Source organism: Hemitrygon akajei, chromosome 27 (assembly GCF_048418815.1).
Source record: "Hemitrygon akajei chromosome 27, sHemAka1.3, whole genome shotgun sequence".
NCBI lineage: Eukaryota > Metazoa > Chordata > Chondrichthyes > Myliobatiformes > Dasyatidae > Hemitrygon > Hemitrygon akajei.
In genome coordinates, this window is record NC_133150.1 from 10,798,574 (window position 1) to 10,818,424 (window position 19,851).

Sequence of the window (19,851 nt, forward strand, 5' to 3'; positions counted from 1 at the left end):
GCCATTCATATTAATGTTCAGCACAGTTTGTTTTCTCCATTCCTTTCTCTGATCTTCCAGTATGATGGCTGCTATTTCCTCCGTCATCCTTGTATAATGAGAAAAGCAACTTCTTTCCAATGTATGACCTGAACTATCAGCTGAATTCAATCCTTCCAATGTTGTCTGGAGTGTGTGGGAAATCTGGCAAGCTCTCTAGTGTGTCTGTTGGCAGCTCTTGAACAGAGTCACTTTATTGATGCATTATCTTTAGACTTCCTGAGTAGTTAGTTTGAGTGAGTGTGTGTGATGATGACTTGCACAAATCCATTGCAACTCCACTGTATAATGCGACTTTATCAACATGGTAGTTGATAGAATTCCGATGCGTGCATTGACCTGAGACTATTATTTTGCCTTATCAAGTCTGCTCCAATACATCATTTCTTACAGCAGCTCATCTTACACTCATCCCTGGCTAACAGCACTTGCATATCTCTCCAGCTCCACTTATAACTGGCCTCATTTTGATTATTAATTATGCCTCTCCTTCACTGTACCGTCAGTGAAAATGTGCACCCTCTTACTTACTACTTTCACTTTCCTCCTGAATTGTGGAAGAGAGCTTTTTGGAGAGAAAAAGAGACAGAAGTGATGACATTCCTGCCATCTTAACTCAGACTGGCAGAGGAAGAGGCACTGGAATTAAGAGCACAATTGGAGTGAATAATGTAGAAGGGGTCCTCCTGGCAATCTGGTGACAGAATTCAAAATCATATACCCATTGCATTTAAGATTCACTCACACAGATTTGATCAGCATCTAGTAAAATACAATGCACGAACAATATTGCCACATTTTAAATTTTACAAATATGTATCTTGTTCTTAATCTCCCACAGGTGATTTGTGCATTTTATTGAACATAAGAAGAGAATCCTCACTGTCTAAGGATACACTGTCACAAAGTGTGTATTAGGCTGGATAGCCCATACTTGGATGGAGAAAGTGAAGTGGGTTTTCAACTGGTGCACGTGTATCACAAGAAGGAATAGACAGTGGAGACAGGGGTGTCAATGCCAAATTTTCATCAAAGGGTGTCGGATGCTCGAAGCGCTGCTCAGCTGGGCACAGGTGTGACATCTTGGACTGCTGACAAACAGGATACTTTCTGAGCGTGCACCAAGGAATGTGTAATCGATTGGCAGGCATCCTCAGCTGCTTTTTGCATAGCTTAGCATGATTGGAAGAACTTTGTAGTGTATTATGTTGCAGGCATTTGTAATCATGTACGACTACATTTGTGAAAAATGGCTACTTGTATGGAGTAAGTGCAGGAATTAAATGAGCTGCCTTTGTTGTTCTCACCCCAACATCCTGCAGCGTAGTCATTGGCAACTCCTACTCAGAAGAGACGGATAGTAAGACCATGTGATGTTCTGACTGAAGGACACCTACTACTGATCATTATGTCCCTTACTATTAAGTTATTACCCCCTGTTTTCCTGGATGAGTTTGCCCTACGCTGGTATAGATGGAGAAGTCTTTGGTGGAGCCCTCACATTTTCCTGCATGGAGGATCTTTGTTTTTTTCACAGAGACAGGAACAGTTACTAAAGCTTTGGGATTGACTTCCATTGGAGTCTGTGGAAAGCAAGAATAATGAACGTGAATATTTTCAATGATTTTTAAGCTCCAGTTATGTCATAATGGGGGACGTTGGGAATGGACCCAAGATGCAGGACACAGACACTGAAGTACTAGGAACAGGACGGGACGGGTCGCAGACTACGCTAGGGAAGCAGGACCAGGACGAGGGACTGGGAACAAGGAGCCTGGGTGTGGACTCCGAGCCCAAAACTGGACAAGGACCCAAAACTTGGGTCTTGGCTTGAGGCTGGGGTCTTGAGGCTCGAGGCTTGAGGCTGGGGTCTACAGGCTCGAGGCTTGAGGCTGGGGTCTTGAGGCTCGAGGCTTGAGGCTTGAGGCTTGAGGCTGGGGTCTACAGGCTCGAGGCTTGAGGCTGGGGTCTACAGGCTCGAGGCTTGAGGCTTGAGGCTGGGGTCTACAGGCTCGAGGCTCGAGGCTGGGGTCTAGAGGCTCGAGGCTCGAGGCTGGGGTCTACAGGCTCGAGGCTCGAGGCTGGGGTCTACAGGCTCGAGGCTCGAGGCTGGGGTCTACAGGCTCGAGGCTCGAGGCTGGGGTCTTGAGGCTCGAGGCTTGAGGCTGGGGTCTTGAGGCTCGAGGCTTCAGGCTGGGGTCTACAGGCTCGAGGCTTGAGGCTGGGGTCTACAGGCTCGAGGCTTGAGGCTGGGGTCTTCAGGCTCGAGGCTTGAGGCTGGGGTCTTGAGGCTTGAGGCTGGGGTCTTGAGGCTCGAGGCTTGAGGCTGGGGTCTAGAGGCTCGAGGCTGGGGTCTAGAGGCTGGGGTCTTGAGGCTCGAGGCTTGAGGCTGGGGTCTTGAGGCTCGAGGCTTGATGCTGGGGTCTTGAGGCTCGAGGCTTAAGGCTGGGGTCTAGAGGCTCGAGGCTTGAGGCTGGGGTCTAGAGACTCGAGGCTTGCATAACTCAGAGGCTGGAGCTTGGAGGCAGACTAGGAACTGTACATCAACATAGAGCCGGGACTTATCCTTCAACAAGCCGGAACTCAACTTTCTCTCCACACCAAGGTGGGGCAGGTCCATCTGTCAGGTAATAGCAGAATGGCCTGACTTACCTGACAGAGGAGAGAACAAGACAAGACAGACCATCCCGCAGGGCAACGGCAGAACGGCCAGACTTACCCCATGGGGCAAGGACAGGAAGAGACAAACACCAAAGAACGACAGACAGTTCCATCTCTGCATCGGGGTTGTTCTGAGTCACAGTTACGGCCAGCAACCTTAGCTGGCTACAGAAACAACCGGATCCCTACCTGGCTCGGAGTGGCTGATGGCCACCCAGCTGGCCCGGGAAATGGCCGAATCCATACCGCAATGACAGCTCCGACTACTGACAGCACGGTTCCAAGAAGCAATGGTTCTCCAACACAGCCTAAAGATGGCAAGTGGCTGTTCTAGCCTCCCACCAGCCATTTGCTCCCAGGGAATCTTGACAAGACAACCCCCCAACCACACTCAATCCCAGGGCCACTTATAATCCCAGCCCCAAGATGAGCATCAGGTGCTTATGGTTAAGTCCAACCGAAACAAGGGACAGCCGGAGGACCCGGAGTTCGTTGTCCGCGGACCGGACCGTGAACCGGAATGCGGATTTCGGACTGGACCATGACAAGTTATGGTTTTAACCCACAGAAGTGTTATTTGTTATATGTTTTTCCCCACTTTCTGCCGTGTTTGGTTGATGTCCAGTTTTCTTATCTTATCGCATTTGAATCTAAATGTTGATGTACTAATGCCAAGGAACTTTTTTTGGAGGGGAAGATTAATGAGGGAAGAGGTGGGTGGTGTCTATGATAGGAATGCCCAGGTTAATAAATGTTGAGTGAACTTCAGCATGCTGCAGGGGTCCCAGCCAGCTGCATGAGCTGCGTTCAGTGGATCAGATCACTGCTTCTCCCTCTGCTATCCCCATTTTCCTGATTATATCAAATGCATGCTACAGGCCCAGACCTCATCAGCAAAATAAAGCCAACTTCCACCATTCTGGTGACCCTGACTCGGGTACTTTGAACAGTGTCTCTGGTCTCTTATCAGTCTGCTGATGCTTGCTCAGAGACATATATAACTTTATGATGGACTTTGCTGATCTGTTCCCAGATCTGTTTGGGTGGGGATCTTCAGTAACAATTTGAAGAAGTAACCCTTTACCCCTGGTGCCTGGTTGCTAAATTTGCTTCCAGATGCTGAGATATAAGGGAGAGCAGACTACTTCTGGTGTTTGGTCTCCTGGTAGCTGTGCAGAATTTTTGCACGCATATTTCAGAAGGATCTTCCTGTGGTTGCTCATCACTGCATTTTGATAAATTGGAAGCCCTTGAGGTTTATTATGCTTCAGGTTGAAGTGGTAGTGCCTTGTTTGCCATAGGGAATAATGGATGACATCATGCATCTGAGAAATGTCAGGCAGAGCAGCAAACCTTGGAGACTGCTGTTTCCAACTGATGTGATTGGGTTGATTGCAGGAGTCAACAGTTTTAGAGTTATTTCCTGAATGCAGTCATTTCCAGTGGATTTAATCTCCCTAATCCTGCTGAAATTCATGAAATCTATTGCATAACTATTCAGTCCTTTAACTCTTGATTTAGCCTGACATAAAATTCTCGGGAAGTTTAGTTCTCAAATTCAAGTTAAAATTTGTGACAGCATTGGAAATAGAGTTTCTCATGCTGTGATTCACAGTTAGATTTGTATTAAGTGTACTGTTCTATGATGGTCTTTGTTCTCTGGCATGATAAAGTCAAGTATCTGTTGTATACTCATTCAGAGTCTGGGAGTCAATTGAGGAATCACCAACTAAGTTTGTGAGTGGCAGTAGTTACTGTATTCTACTATGTGTACTTAATGGAAAATGGTCATTCATTGTGATTTTCAGAAGTCCCATAATTTTTAGATAATGGTGTTCCACATTTATGCAAGTTATTGACTGAGTACAAAGAATGTTTTCTAACTAAAACTCTACTTAACTGCTCCTCACAACATTGAAGTGAGTTAGGTAAATCACTACCATTGGTGGGTATTGGTGTGAGGTATTTGTTAACACATTTGTTGCTTCTGTGCTCTTGCTTTAATTATAACTTTTCAAGTCACCAATTTTATTCATTTTAACTGAGGTGATGAACCACAAAATGCCTGAATACATTTGCTATTCTTAATCCCACAAGGTTCGTGAGCGACTCCGAGTTGCCCTGGAGAGGGTATCAACGCTGGAAGAGCAATTGTCTTCAGCCAACCAGGAGGTAAGAACAAATTCCTTCAAGCCTGTTTGTTACAAACTTACTTGAGTTCAACTCTGCATTTGAATATTGATGAAACTATTGAAATTTGTTGAGATCCTCTCTTTGAGTTCAGCATTGTTTGGTTAGGGTAGGATTGACTGTCTGGTTTATCTGCTTCTTATGTCCTCTCATTTCAATCAAATGGAGTCAACAATCAGAGTATTAACTATGAATATCTTTCCATGCATTTGTTTTTTTCAATTGATGCAGTAATGTCTTAATAGATTAAATTCTTCCCTTTAAAAGTACAAATAGAACTCAATGTAATGCAAATTATATTAAGTTTACAGAGATTCTCTTATGTTGTAGGTTGACAACCGTTTGAGTGACTTGATCTGATGGTTCTGAATTCACAATTAATATTCTACTTTATCAGGCTTTATTCACCTGCTGTGGAATGCTAATTATTAAGCACATTGTCCTGGATTTTGTCATTGGCAGAAGTGTAAGACTAGTCATCATTAACTAAAAAACCAAGCTTCCTACAAATATTGAGTCATCTCAGCAATGTGGAAATTTCTTCTGAAGTTGAGAGTCAGGTAAAAAGAATCTGCCATCTAACAGGCTGAGCAACCAGTAAACAAGGAAGTAAAAACGCATTATTTTCATGAACAGGGAATTAAGTTAAAGTCAGGATATCCAGATCAAATTAAGGAATAAGCAATAATATCATTATTTGGCTTAAAGTTTAATACCAAGCACTTTTTATATAACACTTTATATAACCCTTTTATATAAAGGGTATCAGTTTTCCCTTTACCTAAGTGCATTATTTAAGCCTAGCTACATTTCATACAACAAGGTAGAACGTTTTCATGAGCATTAAATGAAGATTCTGAAGCTAAACTATTATTTCTTATGGCTTGTTTGAAATTCCTGATGATTTCATCACACCGTCCTCTTTCCAAATCTACCAATTGGTAAGTTACTTATCCCTTATTTTTTAATAACTAAAGTGAAATCATGCAAAGAAAGTAATGCACAGTTATTTTAATATCCTGATGAATATTCTTCTTAGCGACTTTCTGCAGTGTTTAGGAAATTGCTTTTAGATTCTTGGAAACTCAAGACAATCCAGAAAATTGAGAATCCCTCATTCTATCCAATGCTCCAGTCAAGTTGATTGTATGGAGGAGAAATTTCATTTGTATTAGTTTAGAACAAGTTGAGAAATAGAAGTGCAGGTAATTCAGAGCAAAATTACTCACTCAAAACTTCAAGCCTGCTCTGCCATTCAATATGATCATAGCAGAACATCCGTCTCAGTACCATATTAACTCAGTCTTTCTATACCTTTGATGCAATTTGTATCTAGAAATCTATCTGCCTCCTTACATGTGTTGTGACTTAGCTGCTACATGCTCCATGGTTGATTAGTCCACTTGTTCACTGCCCTCTGGTTGAAGACCTTTCTTTTTGTTTTCACTCTAAATGTTTTATCCTGTACATTGAGACTATGGTCCTCGCTTTGAACTTTCAGCTATGGGAAATCTCTTCCTTGTATAGATGCTAGCTCATCATTCAAACCTTCATTGAATTATTTGCATCACGCATTTCTCTGCTTGGCTGAATTGAGTCAGACTGTTCCTGCTAGCTTCAGAGGAGTCCTCATCTCCTTAGTTATAATTAAGCCTGACTTCAAACAAAATGTAAGCACAGGATATACACGGCAAAACTGTTCATCATCCCTAATACTGCTTATTTTCTAATTTATAGTAACATTAAGAATCAATATCAGAATCAGAATTAGGTTTAACATCACTGGCATATGTCAGGATATTTGTTGTTTTGCAGCAGCAGTTCATGGCAATACGTAGTAATAAAAACTATAAATTACAGTAAAAGTATATACAAAATAGAACATTAAATTGACCAGGTCGTGCAAAAACAGAGGGAAAAGTACTAAGGAAGTGTTCATGGGTTCATTGTCAATTCAGAAATTTGATGGTGGAGGGGGAGAAGCTGTCCCTGACACGTTGACTGAAGCAAGATGGCACTGGTGAACCACAGCGACATGTTGCAGGCTGCTTACAAAACTTGTAAATATACTTCTCTCACTGCAACTTCCAATTTCCTTTTAAGTAACATTTGAAAAGTCTCAATGTACTAGCGATTTCATGAAGTACTCGGTGGATGGTATGGCACCTTTAAGGGGACAAAGATAATTGCAATGGCCAGAAGAGACAGAGGAGGGGAGGTTGCCAAGCCAGACTAAAATGTCAAGGAATGTAAGTTCCTCTACCCACCTTCTTGTTAGCAAATGTACAGTTGCTGGAGAACAACATTAAGGACCTAAGGGCAAGATTGTTGTTTTGGAGGGAAATGAGGAATTGCTGTCTCCTATGTCTCATGGAAGACATAGCTCACTCTGGACATGCCAGATACGTTGCTGAGGCCTGAAGGGTTCTCAATGCATGGATCGACCAGGCTGCTGAATCAGAGAGGGCAAGAGGCATGGGTTTCCGTTTCATGATAAACTCTTCGCGGTGCTCAGGCGCAGCTGTTTTGTCGCATTCTTGTTCCCCCAACCTGGAACATCTAATGATTAAATGCCAACCATTTTACTTACTCTCCTCCCTGATCCTGATTGCAGTTTACATACCACAAGAAGCCAACGTTAATCAGGCACTTAAGAAAGACATAGGAACAGAATCAGGCCATTTAGCCCATTGTGGCTGATCCTGGGTCCCACTCAACCCCATACAACTGCCTTCTCACCATATCCTTTGATGCCCTTACCGATCAGGAAACTATCAACTTCCACCTTAAATATACCCTCCGACTTGGCCTCCACCACATTCTGTGGCAGAGCATTCCAGAGATTCACTACTGTTTGGCTAAAAAATTTCCTCCTTACCTCTGTTCTAAAAGGTTGCCCCTCAATTTTGAGGCTATGCCCTCTAGTTCTGGATACCCCCACTGTAGGAAACATCCTTTGGGTTTTTTTACACAGAGGGAGGTGGGTGCGTGGAATGGGCTGCTGGCGGTGGTGGTGGAGGCAGATATGATGTGGTAGTTTGGGAAACTCCTGGATGGGTACATGGAGCTTGCATTAGGGTTAAGGTAGAGGGCTGTGGGTAACCCTAGGTAATTTCTGGGGTAGGTACATGTTTGGTACAGCAATGTGGGCCGAAGGGCCTATATTGAGTTGTGGGTTTTCTATGTCTTACCCTTCCTGAGGTCCACAATCAGCTCTCTCGTCTTACTGATGTTGAGTGCCAGATTGTTGCTGCGGCACCATTCCACTAGCTGGCTTATCTCACTCCTGTACGCCCTCTCGTCACCACCTGAGATTCTACCAACAATGGTTGTATTCTCAGCAAATTTATAGATGGTATTTGAGCTATGCCTAGCCACACAGTCATGTGTATATAGAGAGTAGAGGAGTGGGCTAAGCACACACCCCTGAGGTGTGCCAGTATTGATTGTCAGCAAGGAGGATATGTTATCACCAATCCACACAGACTGTGGTCTTCCAGTTAGGAAGTCGAGGATCCAATTGCAGAGGGAGGAACAGAGGCCCAGGTTCTGCAACTTCTCAATCAGGATTGTGGGAATGATAGTATTAAATCCTGAGCTGTGGTCAATGAACAGCATCCTGACGCAGGTGTTTGTGTTGTCTAGGTGGTCTAAAGGAAATCTGAAACTGACTTTGTAAGCAAATATCAACGATAACCCACTACCATCGGACCCGTCAATTATAGGAAAGATATCAACAAGATAGAGAGAGTACAGAGAAGATTTACTAGAATGTTACCTGGGTTTCAGCACCTAAGTTACAGGGAAAGGTTGAACAAGTTAGGTCTTTATTCTTTGGAGCGTAGAAGGTTGAGGGGGGACTTGATAGAGGTATTTAAAATTATGAGGGGGATAGATAGAGTTGACGTGGATAGGCTTTTTCCATTGAGAGTAGGGGAGATTCAAACAAGGGGACATGAGTTAAGAGTTAAAGGGCAAAAGTTTAGGGGTAACACGAGGGAGAATTTCTTTACTCAGAGAGTGGTAGCTGTGTGGAATGAGCTTCCAGTAGAAGTGGTAGAGGCAGGTTTGGTATTGTCATTTAAAGTAAAATTGGATAGGTATATGGACAGGAAAGGAATGGAGGGTTATGGGCTGAGTGCGGGCCAGTGGGACTAGGTGAGAGTAAACATTTAGCGCAGACTAGAAGGGCTGAGATGGCCTGTTTCCGTGCTGTAATTGTTATCCTCTCTACACCCACCTTATCTGGTCCTTTCAACATTCGGTAGGTTTCAATGAGATCCCCCCGCATTCTTCTAAATTCCTGCGAGTACAGTCCCAAAGCAGCTAAACACTCCTCATATGTTAACCCCTTCATTCCCGAAATCATCCTTGTGAACATCCTCTGGACTCTCTCCAATGACAACAAATCCTTTCTGAGATATGGGGTTGAAAACTGTTGACAATACTCCAAGTGTGACCTGACTAGTGTTCAGCATTATGTCCTTGCTTTTATATTCTATTCCCCTTGAAATAAATGCCGACATTGCATTTGCAGCCTTTACCACAGACTCAACCTGTAAATTAACCTTCTGGGAGTCTTGCATAAGGACTCCTAAGTCCCTCTGCACCTTGAGCTATTGAATGCTGCCATCACCAAACTGGAAACAGCCTACTCTGTTGGAATTCAAATCATAGTTGTAGACTTCAATCAGGCTTGTTTGACAAAATATCTGCTCAATTATCAATACCAGAGGTCCCACCACACTTGACCTCTGCTATACTACAGTTAGAAATGCCGACCATTCCATGCCTAGACCACATTTCACTTAACTGTCCTTCTCCTGCCTATACACAGGCAGAGGTAAAGAGCAGGGCTTCAGAGATAAGTATGACAAAAAGATGTTTGCGGGAGGCAGAGAAGCAGCTATGGGAATGTTTCAATTCGGTGGACTGGACTATGTTCAGGGACTCAACAGAGGATCTGAATGAAAACCCCACGGTTGTCATGGACTTTATAAAAACAGTCATGGACATGTGTGTCCCCACAAAATCATTCCGTCTTTCCCAACTAGAAGCCCTGGATGAACCATGAAATATACAATTTGCTAAGAATGACATCAGTGGCATTCACATCTGGTGACCAAGTAAGATATAAGAAGTCCAGGTAAAATCTCTAGAAAGCCATCTCATGTGAAATGGCAAATTCAGAGCAAACTTGAATCACTGAAGGATGCTGGGCAGCTGTAGGTACCCTGCTGCTTCAAGCATGCCTAAGAAGAACATGGTAACCTGCTTCAATGACTGTTGTCCAGCAGCACTTACACCCACTGTGATGAAGCATTTTGAGAGGTTGGTGATGAAGCAATATCAATGCCCTCCTGAGAAATGACTTGGATCTGCTCCGATTTGCCTACCATCACAACAGGTCCCCAGTAGATGCCATTTCATCGGGTCTTCACTCAACCCTGCGGCACCTGGACAGTGAAGATGCGTACATCGCAATGTTCTTTATTAACTACAGCTCAGCATTCAATGCTATCATCACCTCAAAACTAATCAGTAAGTTTCAAGACCTTCCCCTCAATACCTCCTTGTGCAATTGGTTCCTCAATTTCCTCACCTGCAGAGCCCAGTCAGTTTGGATTGACAAAAACATCTCCTCCACAATCTCTATCAGCACAGATGCACCACAAGTCTGCGTGCTTCGCCCCCTGCTCTACTCACTTTATACCTATGACTCTAAGGCTAAGCACAGATTTAATAACCATATTTAAGTTTGCTGTTGACACCACTGTTATTGGCCTAATCGAAGGTGGAGACAAATCAGCAGAAGGAGGAAGATTCAGAATCCAGCTCAGTGGTGCCACAACAACAACTTCTCGCTCAATGTTAGCAAGGAGCTGAATATTGACTCAGCAACTTTAAATTCCTCAGAAGATCTGTCCTGGGCCCCGCATGTAAAGGCTGTTTTGAAGAAAGCATGGCAGCACCTCTACTTCCTTATAAATTTGCAAAGATTTGGCATGGCATTGAATACTTTGACAATCTTCTATAGATGTGTGGTGAAGAGTATATTTACTGGTTCAGGAGAGTATCATAGCCTACTATGGAAACACCCAAATTCCTTGAATGGAAAATCTTACAAAAAGTCATAGATACAGCCCAGATCATCGTGGGTAAAACAATTCCCACCATTTAACACATCTACATGGAGCATTGTCACAGGAAAGCAGCATCCATCACCAAGGACCCGTCCATCTGGGCCATACTCTCATCTCATTGCTATCATCAGGAAGAAGGTATGAGAGATTCAGAACTCACACCATCAGGTTCAGGAATAGTTATTACCACTCAGTTATCAGGCACTTGAATCAGAAGGGTTGGCTTCACTCAACTTCATTCATCCCATCATTGAACTGTTCCCACAAACTATGGACTCACTTTCAAGGACTCTTCATATTATGTTCTGGATATTTACTGCTTATTTATTTATTATTTTTTCTTTTGTATTTGTGTTGCTTTTTGCACATTGGTTGTTCGTCCATCCTTTTGGGTGTGGTCTTTCATTGATTCTATTGTGCTTCTTGGATTTACTGTGTATGCCTGCAAGAAAATGAATCTCAGAGTTTTATATGGTGACATATATATACTTTGATAATAAATTTACCTTCAACTGAATTTACTTTAAAAGTGTGTCTTCAGGTTCACATGAGAAGAGGGTGATGGGGGAACTTCATGATGGATGCCGCCTTTTTGAGGCATTGCCTTTTGAAGGTCTTGAATAGATTTCAGCTGGGATTAGGATGTTATAGTATCTAAATAGCTGCACAGGGACCAAGTGCAATGAGGTGTAGTAATCTGTAATTGCTGCTTAGCTTGGGCTTTGTAAATTTTCATTACACATCATATTTGTCTATGATTTTTGATCCCTGGATACTTTATGGTAGTCTCAATAATTGCAACCTTCCTCACTGAACTAATGAATGTGGTCTTTCTCCTCTTGAAGTGAATAGTAACTGTCTGTTGTTTTTGAGGTGCTTGAAGAGCGATGAATTCTTTTTGATAGCTTGTCTTTGTCACTAAACAGTAACAATGGACATTCTGACATTAATCTCACTTCATGGTTCAAGATTAAATGATAATGATAGTTTGCTTGTCTCTGATGAAGCAAGATTAGGATTTCATCTTCAGTTTCAGATGATCATAACCAAGGATTGTTGATCAGCATATCATTACATTGTCAGCTTATATTTCAATCTGACCTGAAGCATGAGATTGGCATCTTGATTCAGAATTTGATACCAAAACCTGAAGATAACTCAATGCATTACAGTAGTCAGAAATTGCTTCTTGCCGAAGTTTAACAGATACTTCTGACAAGCACAGGTAAAGAATTATTCTTAACCACTGTGGCTAAACATGAGATGAAGGTTTCAAATCTTTTAAGCGTGTGTCAGTATCCGGAGTCCAGAGCTTTTTAAAGAAATAGCCAGTTTAGTCATGGTATAATGTTTATTCTGCACTAATGTTAGGGCAATAATTTGCAGTTTACAAGATATCAGTGTTGGGGAATAATCTTTCCATTTGGTTTCACGCTAATATCATCAGAGAGGTTGAAAATATGATTTCCAAGAGCAACATGACTTGCTTGGACCTCACTTATAATGTCATGCTGAATAAAGAACACATTTCTGGTATTGCAAAGTAATGTTTTCGTTTTGTTTGGGTGACTTTCTCATTCTGATTGATATAGGGATGATTGTCAAATTTCCCTCTTTTTGTAACAAGCCTAAAGTCTGACAAGATGCAGGACATGGATGTGTAACATGAATCTTAGAAAGGTCAGTCTTACAGATTCAAGTAGGCTAATTAATTGGTTTTGTTCCAAGTGTCCGACGTGAAACAAGTAACAGCAAAATGACGATGCCAATACACACCTGCCCGATGGTGGGACATACAGAACAAAAATAATTCCTAGCTATATTTTTGAAACAAAGTCTTTGATGCCTTATACTCCAAAAAGTAACAATATGACGCCGGCTAATGCTGCTTCTAAAGGCAGCCAGAAATGTATTTGTATGGATGCTTCAATTTTGTCAATTGAAATAAGTTAAAAATTGCATTGCCTGGTATATTTTGGTAAGAGTGTTTGGCAAACAGTCATTGGAACAGGAAGTGCACAGCTTTTGTGTTCAGTTTTTGCTGTTGACACTGTGACGAATGGACTTCATTACAATTCGTCAAGAGAACTGAATCTCATTCATTTATGTATCAGATGTAACCTAAACAGAGAAGGAAATACATTGTTTGCACTAACAACCAACACAATCTAAGGTTATGCTGGGGGCAGTCCACAAGTGTGATCAGATGTAATGAAAACATACAGAGAAGTGCGTTGTTTGCGTTAACCAACGCAACCTAAAGTTATGTTGGGGGCAGCCCCACAAGTGTTGCCCCACATTCTGCTGTCAACATAGCAGCAGATCAACACAAGCAACAACAAAACAACAGCAAATCAAGTCCCTCCACCCACTCACAGAGAGAGAGCCTTTGACTTTTGGACACATTGCCCCAGGGGCTTCAACCATCAGGCCTCAACTTTGATCTACAACCTTTGGGTTTCGACCCCAGGGCTTGCCAATCACGAGGCTTTGAACTTTGGGCTTCAAACTCCAGGCTCGCATGAACCTCTGACTCTGAGATTTGCTGATCTGGGGAGTTACTGTTTCACTGGACAACAATTTTTTTCAAAATTGTTGCTTCCTCAGATTTTTTTTGTTTATGATAGACTGCTTGAAGATGAACACAAATATAATTTCAGACTACTTGTATCACGTAGGAATTTGGAGAAACTACAAATTAACTTTTATTCAATATACTGTAATGTGTTTAATTGCATAATGGTGCTGATGCTTTGCAATAGTTCAACTAAGTTAAAAATATTTTGTTAATGATTTTCATTTGTACTCAGTGTCTGAGGCTTCTCACTTAAGTGTCCAACAATAATTCACCAGCATTGATGGATTTCAGTTGCCCTGGTAACTTTTCTTCATGACTGCAATGTCCTGGTGAACCCTTTCACCATGCTCATCACTAACAGCACCAAGATTTGCAGGGAAGAAGTCTAAATGGGAATGCAGAAAGTGAATCTTTAGTGATATGTTGCATTTCATGGTTTTATATGCTTGAAGCATGCTTTCAAACAGCTGCATGTAGTTTGGTGCTCTGTAGGTGCCGAGAAAAATCCCAACAACTTCCTTGAATGCCTTCCATGTGATTTTCTCTGGTCCCACTAGAAATTCTTCAAATTGCCTGTCATTGATGACCTGTTTGTTTTGTGGACCAACAAAAATGCTTTCCGTAATCTTGGCATCAGTTATTCTGGGAAACATCTGTCTCAAATAGCAAAATCCTTCATAGAAATTTTTTGTGCCTGGTGATAGCAAATTCCATCCTTACAGTCCTGAACCCAATAATTATTACTAAACCCTGTCCTGCCATGCAGCAGCCGCGCCACCTAAGCATGCCCAAGCATGCCTGAACAAGATAGGAAACTTCCCAGCTTACGTTGTAGGCAACAGTTTAATTGGCTTGAATTATGAATTGAAATAGTAAACATAAGTGATTTTTAAAAAATGGTGTGTGATAGGGAAATTTAATGTTGATCTTCATGATCAGTAGCTCAAGATTCTTAAGATACACCTAAAGATATTCAGGAAGCAAAATGTTTGTTGTCCAGTGCTTGTGCCTCCTGCCTGCGTGGACCTTTTTTATCAGGGTCTCGCTGGCTTCGAGGGACTCACCAACCTGAGGGCTCATCAGCCCTCACCGATGGGGCTCAGCAATCTCAGTCACTGACCATGGGGATCACTGGCTTTCTACTGCAGAGTGTTCCAACTTGGACTCCAGCTCCTCCTCTGAATCTTCATTTACCCCCTCCCTCTTACCTCTAACTCCCCTCAACCCTGTCCCTGAACCCTAACCTGTTTCCTAAATTCCCACACTCCCCCCCCCCCCCCCCCACTATCCCTATAAACCTAAAGATCAGCAAAGTCTGAGCCATGCCCTGGACTGATATTACAGTTCAGCGCCATCTAGGCCAGAAGGGCTAATGAACTGCAAGATATTTTTCAATGTTGGCTGCACAAACTGTTTCCTGTAAGTTATTTCTCCACAAACTTGTGTTCTGTATTTGAGGCATTCCAGAAAAAAAATCAAAAGATTGATTCCTGAGATTAAAGTGTTGACTTCCAAGGAAATGTTAAGTCAGTTGGGTCCGTAGTCAATTGGGATTTAGAAGAATAAGAACTGATCATATGAAACTATAATATTCTGAATCGGTTTGACAGCTTAGGTGCTGAGAAGATGTTTCCTCTCAAAAACAGTTTCAAACTTATGGGAGAGCACATCTTGCACAATTTTCATGGTCCCAGAACACATCCTACACAATCAGGAAAGCTCACCAATGCCTCTACTTTCTGAGGAGGATGAAGAGAGCTGGACTTTGCTCAGCTATGCACAGTAGAGTGAATCGTAACGTGCTGCATCACCTCATTGTATGAAAACTGTACTGTGGTCGACAGGAAGAGTCTACCACGGGTAGTCAAAACTGCCCAAACCCATCACCGGCAGCCTACCTGCCATCAAGAGCATATATACAGAAAGGTGTCAGAAAAGGGCCAGTAATATCATGAAGAATCCTACCCACTCAGGGAGGAGGTTATGTAGTAGCATCCATGCCAGGAACTCCAGACACAAAAACAGTTACTTTCCCCAAGCAGTAAAGCTGATCTACACTTTCACCCACTGACCCACCCCTCCACACCCCCCACCACCACAGCTTTATCATTTCTGCTCAGAGTCACTTTCTGTGCCTAGCATCTCTTTATGGACATACAATCAATCTATGTATATAAGCAACATATATATTTATTGTTTTATTAATTTTGTGTTCTTTATCTTATTGGTGTTTTTTGTGCTGCATTTGGATCTGGACTAACAATTAGTTTGTTCTTCTTTACACTTGGGTACTAGAAATGACATTAAACAATCCTGAATCTTCAGAATTTCAGGGTGCTGTTCCAGTATCAGAGATTGCCCATTTCAGGTGGAGCTGAGATCTGAATAGTTGTGATGAAGTCATTGAACTTAATGAAGGCAGAGAGTGATACCTGGGCAGCAAAAATGTTAAGACTACTGGGGATAGTAGGAAAGAGGAGTTTCGGGCAGCATCAGATCAGATCCTACTGAAAGGTGGGGCAAATCTGAGGAGTCATTTGACTTATTCCTGTTTTCTTATCTTATGTTCTAGGCTGGACATTGTCTTTTTCTATCAATGAGTGATAGCTTTGGTCAAAAAGAAGTGGAGGGATTAATACTGTTCTGGCCACATTCATTGCAGCTACATAAGGCTGCAGTGCAGCTGCAGATTTGAGCCTGCTATTTTGAATGTGGGTATGAGCTATATTTAAAGGTTTACATTGCTTTCTTCTCAAGGAGAACAATCATTCACTGACTCTTCATTCACAAGCAACAGGGTACTGGTGGAGGTTTAATTTCAAGGAAGAGCTGAGGACCAGCTTGGAACAATGCTGATGTATCATATTGAAACTTTATGGTCAGCCTAGCAGCAGTTGCAGTTTGAGACTACAGGAGGATTTGACTCCCTCCTTCTCTTTCTCTCTCTGTCTCTTCAGGATTGGTTCTGAACATTTGTCTAATCCTGAATAAACTCCCTTCACTCCTAAATTGTGCAATATGGTTTGTACTGGTGCACAACCAGAATCATTTCACCACGTTAGTGAAGATTTAGTAGCCAGCTCCACACTGTGTGATATGAAAACATCTAATGCTAAAGCCTGAATATTATGTTTCAACTCAAACTAAAATATATGCATTTATATTGTAATAAAATTTTATCTTCCCAAGTTATGCAAAATGCTTGAATTAGCATTCAACGGTGATATGCTGGCAGGGTGTTAGGTTTTTTATATCCTTTCCTTTGGTTTTTATATTCACAGGCAATCCTCCAATTCAGTTTATCACCTGCAGGAATTCTAATGGCCAGTATAACCTTGAAAAGCAGCCTATATGACTAATCAGAGAGTGAGCTGTCAAGAACAAAATTCACCCGCACATCTTCACAGATTATTGAATCCCAATGTATTTTTGAAGACATAAATGAAGTTTAGAACATTGTACAGCCTGTATCTTTAGCTGAAGCTGCTGGCTACTCAGGCTAGGCTTATGTCCCAAATAATTATGCGTTGGCAATCTAATAATAACTGCTGCTTTGAGACTATTATTAATGGAATCATAAGATTACATAAAGTCTTACAAGACAGAGAAAGAAATTTTTATCAGGAGACCCATGCCAGTGTTTGTACTCTGCCTCCGCCACATTGTTCTTGCTTTTATTTATTTATTTATTGGTATTCAACATCCTTCCTTCGAGCCGAGCTGCACAGAAATCCACCAATTTAATCCTATAGTAATCACGGGACGATATACAATGACCAATTAACCTACTGACTGGGATGTCTTGGACTGTGGGAGGAAAGCAGAGCACCCGGAGTACACCCACATAGTCACGGGGCAAACATACAGGCAGCAGCAGGAACTTTTCCATGTTCTTTCCCCAGCTCAACTGAGGATAAATTCAACAACTACGTGGCTGTTATTCTATTGAGTAATCTGAATTCTTGCTGAAAATGATATTGATAGTCAAATTCAGGATTACTGAAGGAAAGCCAGTATGTTTTTATTAAATGAAGGTTGTGCCTTTCAATATAGCAACTTTCTAATGTTTCTCAGAGCAATCCCATCAGTTCCATTCCTGATTCATTTACCTGTCACCACTTTCCTCACATATGATGCTCTCATCTGCCATGTACAACAGAGACAACTTGCAGTTGCCTATTAACTTAACAACCAGCTTATCTGAAGGACATAAAAGAATAGAGTCAGAAAGTAGAAGACTGTAGCGGTGTGCTACACGCAGCGCTGAAATAACGACACGTAGTCGATGAACTGCGGTTACAAAAGAGATTTTATTCGAATTTCGCGGCCTCGCTTTAAAGCCTTCCTGTTCCCGCCCTCCCCGGGCGCAGATGCTGTAGGGGGCACGTATTCACAGTCCTGTCCCGCGCGCAGGCTTTTCGCCTTGCTGGTGAAGCAGACTTGGTGCCCTTTTGGGACTGGCCTTTATGCCGCCGCGCTGGATATTTGTGAGCCGGCTCGAGTGCGCTGGGAAGTGGATCGCCACATAACCCCCCCCCCCCCCCCCCCAGAACCGGCGATACACCCCCCAATGTCCACAGTCTGGGCCGGACCCTGTTTGGGAGGTCTGCCTCTGCGCCGCAGTGCCGGAAACTCGACCGGTTGTGCCAGGTCCACATGGGCCAGTTTGAGTCGGTCCACTGTGAAAACCTCCTCTCTCCCCCCAACATCCAGCACGAATGTGGACCCGTTGTTTCTGAGCACCGTAAACGGCCCCTCGTAGGGCCGTTGCAGTGGCGGCCGATGCCCGCCCCGTCGTACAAACACAAACTTACAGTTCTGCAGGTCTTTGGGTACGCAGGTTGGGTTCTGCCCATGCTACGAAGTGGGTATGGGGGCCAGGTCACCGAGCCTCTCGCGAAGTCTGCCCAGGACTGCTGCGGGTTCTTCCTCGTGCCCCCTTGGGGCTGGTATGAACTCCCCTGGGACGACCAGGGGTGCGCCGTACAGCAACTCGGCCGACGAGGCGTGCAGATCGTCTTTGGGCGCCGTGCGGATTCCGAGCAGGACCCAGGGAAGCTCGTCCACCCAGTTAGGTCCTCTCAGGCGGGCCATGAGAGCCGACTTTAGGTGACGGTGGAAACGCTCCACTAGTCCGTTCGACTGTGGGTGGTAGGCAGTGGTGTGATGCAGCTGTGTCCCCAAAAGGCTGGCCACAGCTGACCACAGGCTGGAGGTGAACTGGGCGCCTCTGTCGGAGGTAATGTGGGCCGGTACACCAAAGCGAGATACCCAGGTAGAGATCAGTGCCCGGGCGCAAGATTTGGAGGTGGTGTCGGTGAGCAGGATCGCCTCTGGCCATCTGGTGAACCGGTCCACGATAGTGAGGAGGTGCCGCGCTCCGGGCAACACTGGCAGGGGGCCCACAATATCCACATGAATGTGGTCGAAACGCCGGTGGGTGGGGTGGAACTTCTGCGGCAGAGCTTTGGTGTGCCGCTGTACCTTGGTTGTCTGGCAGTGCATGCACGTTCTGGCCCATTCACTGACCTGCTTGCGGAGTCCGTGCCAAACGAACCTGTTGGAGACCATCTGGACAGTTGTCCTGATGGAGGGGTGCGCTAAGTTATGAATGGAGTTGAAAACGCGCCGCCGCCAGGCTGCCGGGACGACGGGACGGGGTTGGCCGGTGGTGACATCACAGAGCAGGGTCCTCTCACCTGGGCCTACGGGGAGGTCCTGGAGCTGCAAACCAGAGACTGCAGTTCTGTAACTAGGGATCTCCTCATCTGCCTGCTGCGCCTCAACCAGCGCCTCAAAGTCTACCCCTTGGGAAAGGGCATGAATGGTAGGGCGAGACAGTGCGTCCGCCACGACATTGTCCTTACCCGAGACGTGCCGGACATCCGTCGTGTATTCAGAGATGTAGGACAGATGGCGCTGCTGGCAGGACGACCAGGGATCAGACACCTTCGTGAATGTAAAGGTAAGCGGTTTGTGGTCCGTGAACGCGGTGAAGGGCCTACCTTCTAAGAAGTACCTGAAATGCCGGATCACCAGGTATAGCACCAACAGTTCCCGGTCGAAAGCACTGTATTTGAGCTCAGGTGGTCGCAGGTGTTTGCTGAAAAACGCCAGGGGTTGCCAGCGACCCTCGATGAGTTGCTCCAGCACCCCACCGACTGCCGTTTTAGATGCGTCCACTGTGAGGGCGGTAGGGACGTCCATTCTGGGGTGCACTAGCATCGCGGCGTTTGCCAA

The 19,851-nt window shown here is 43.9% G+C and overlaps 1 protein-coding gene across 8 annotated transcripts in view; it reads left to right on the forward strand.

Annotated features, from left to right (window-relative positions):
- The window catches only part of ppfia4 (PTPRF interacting protein alpha 4), a 682,729-nt gene that overhangs the window by 510,457 nt on the left and 152,421 nt on the right, over nt 1–19,851 (forward strand). For all 8 annotated transcript variants that reach the window (XM_073030364.1, XM_073030363.1, XM_073030366.1 and 5 more), the window contains one exon: nt 4,798–4,872. In XM_073030364.1, coding sequence (XP_072886465.1) covers nt 4,798–4,872 — 75 coding nt within the window. The remainder of the gene's footprint in view (nt 1–4,797; nt 4,873–19,851) is intronic.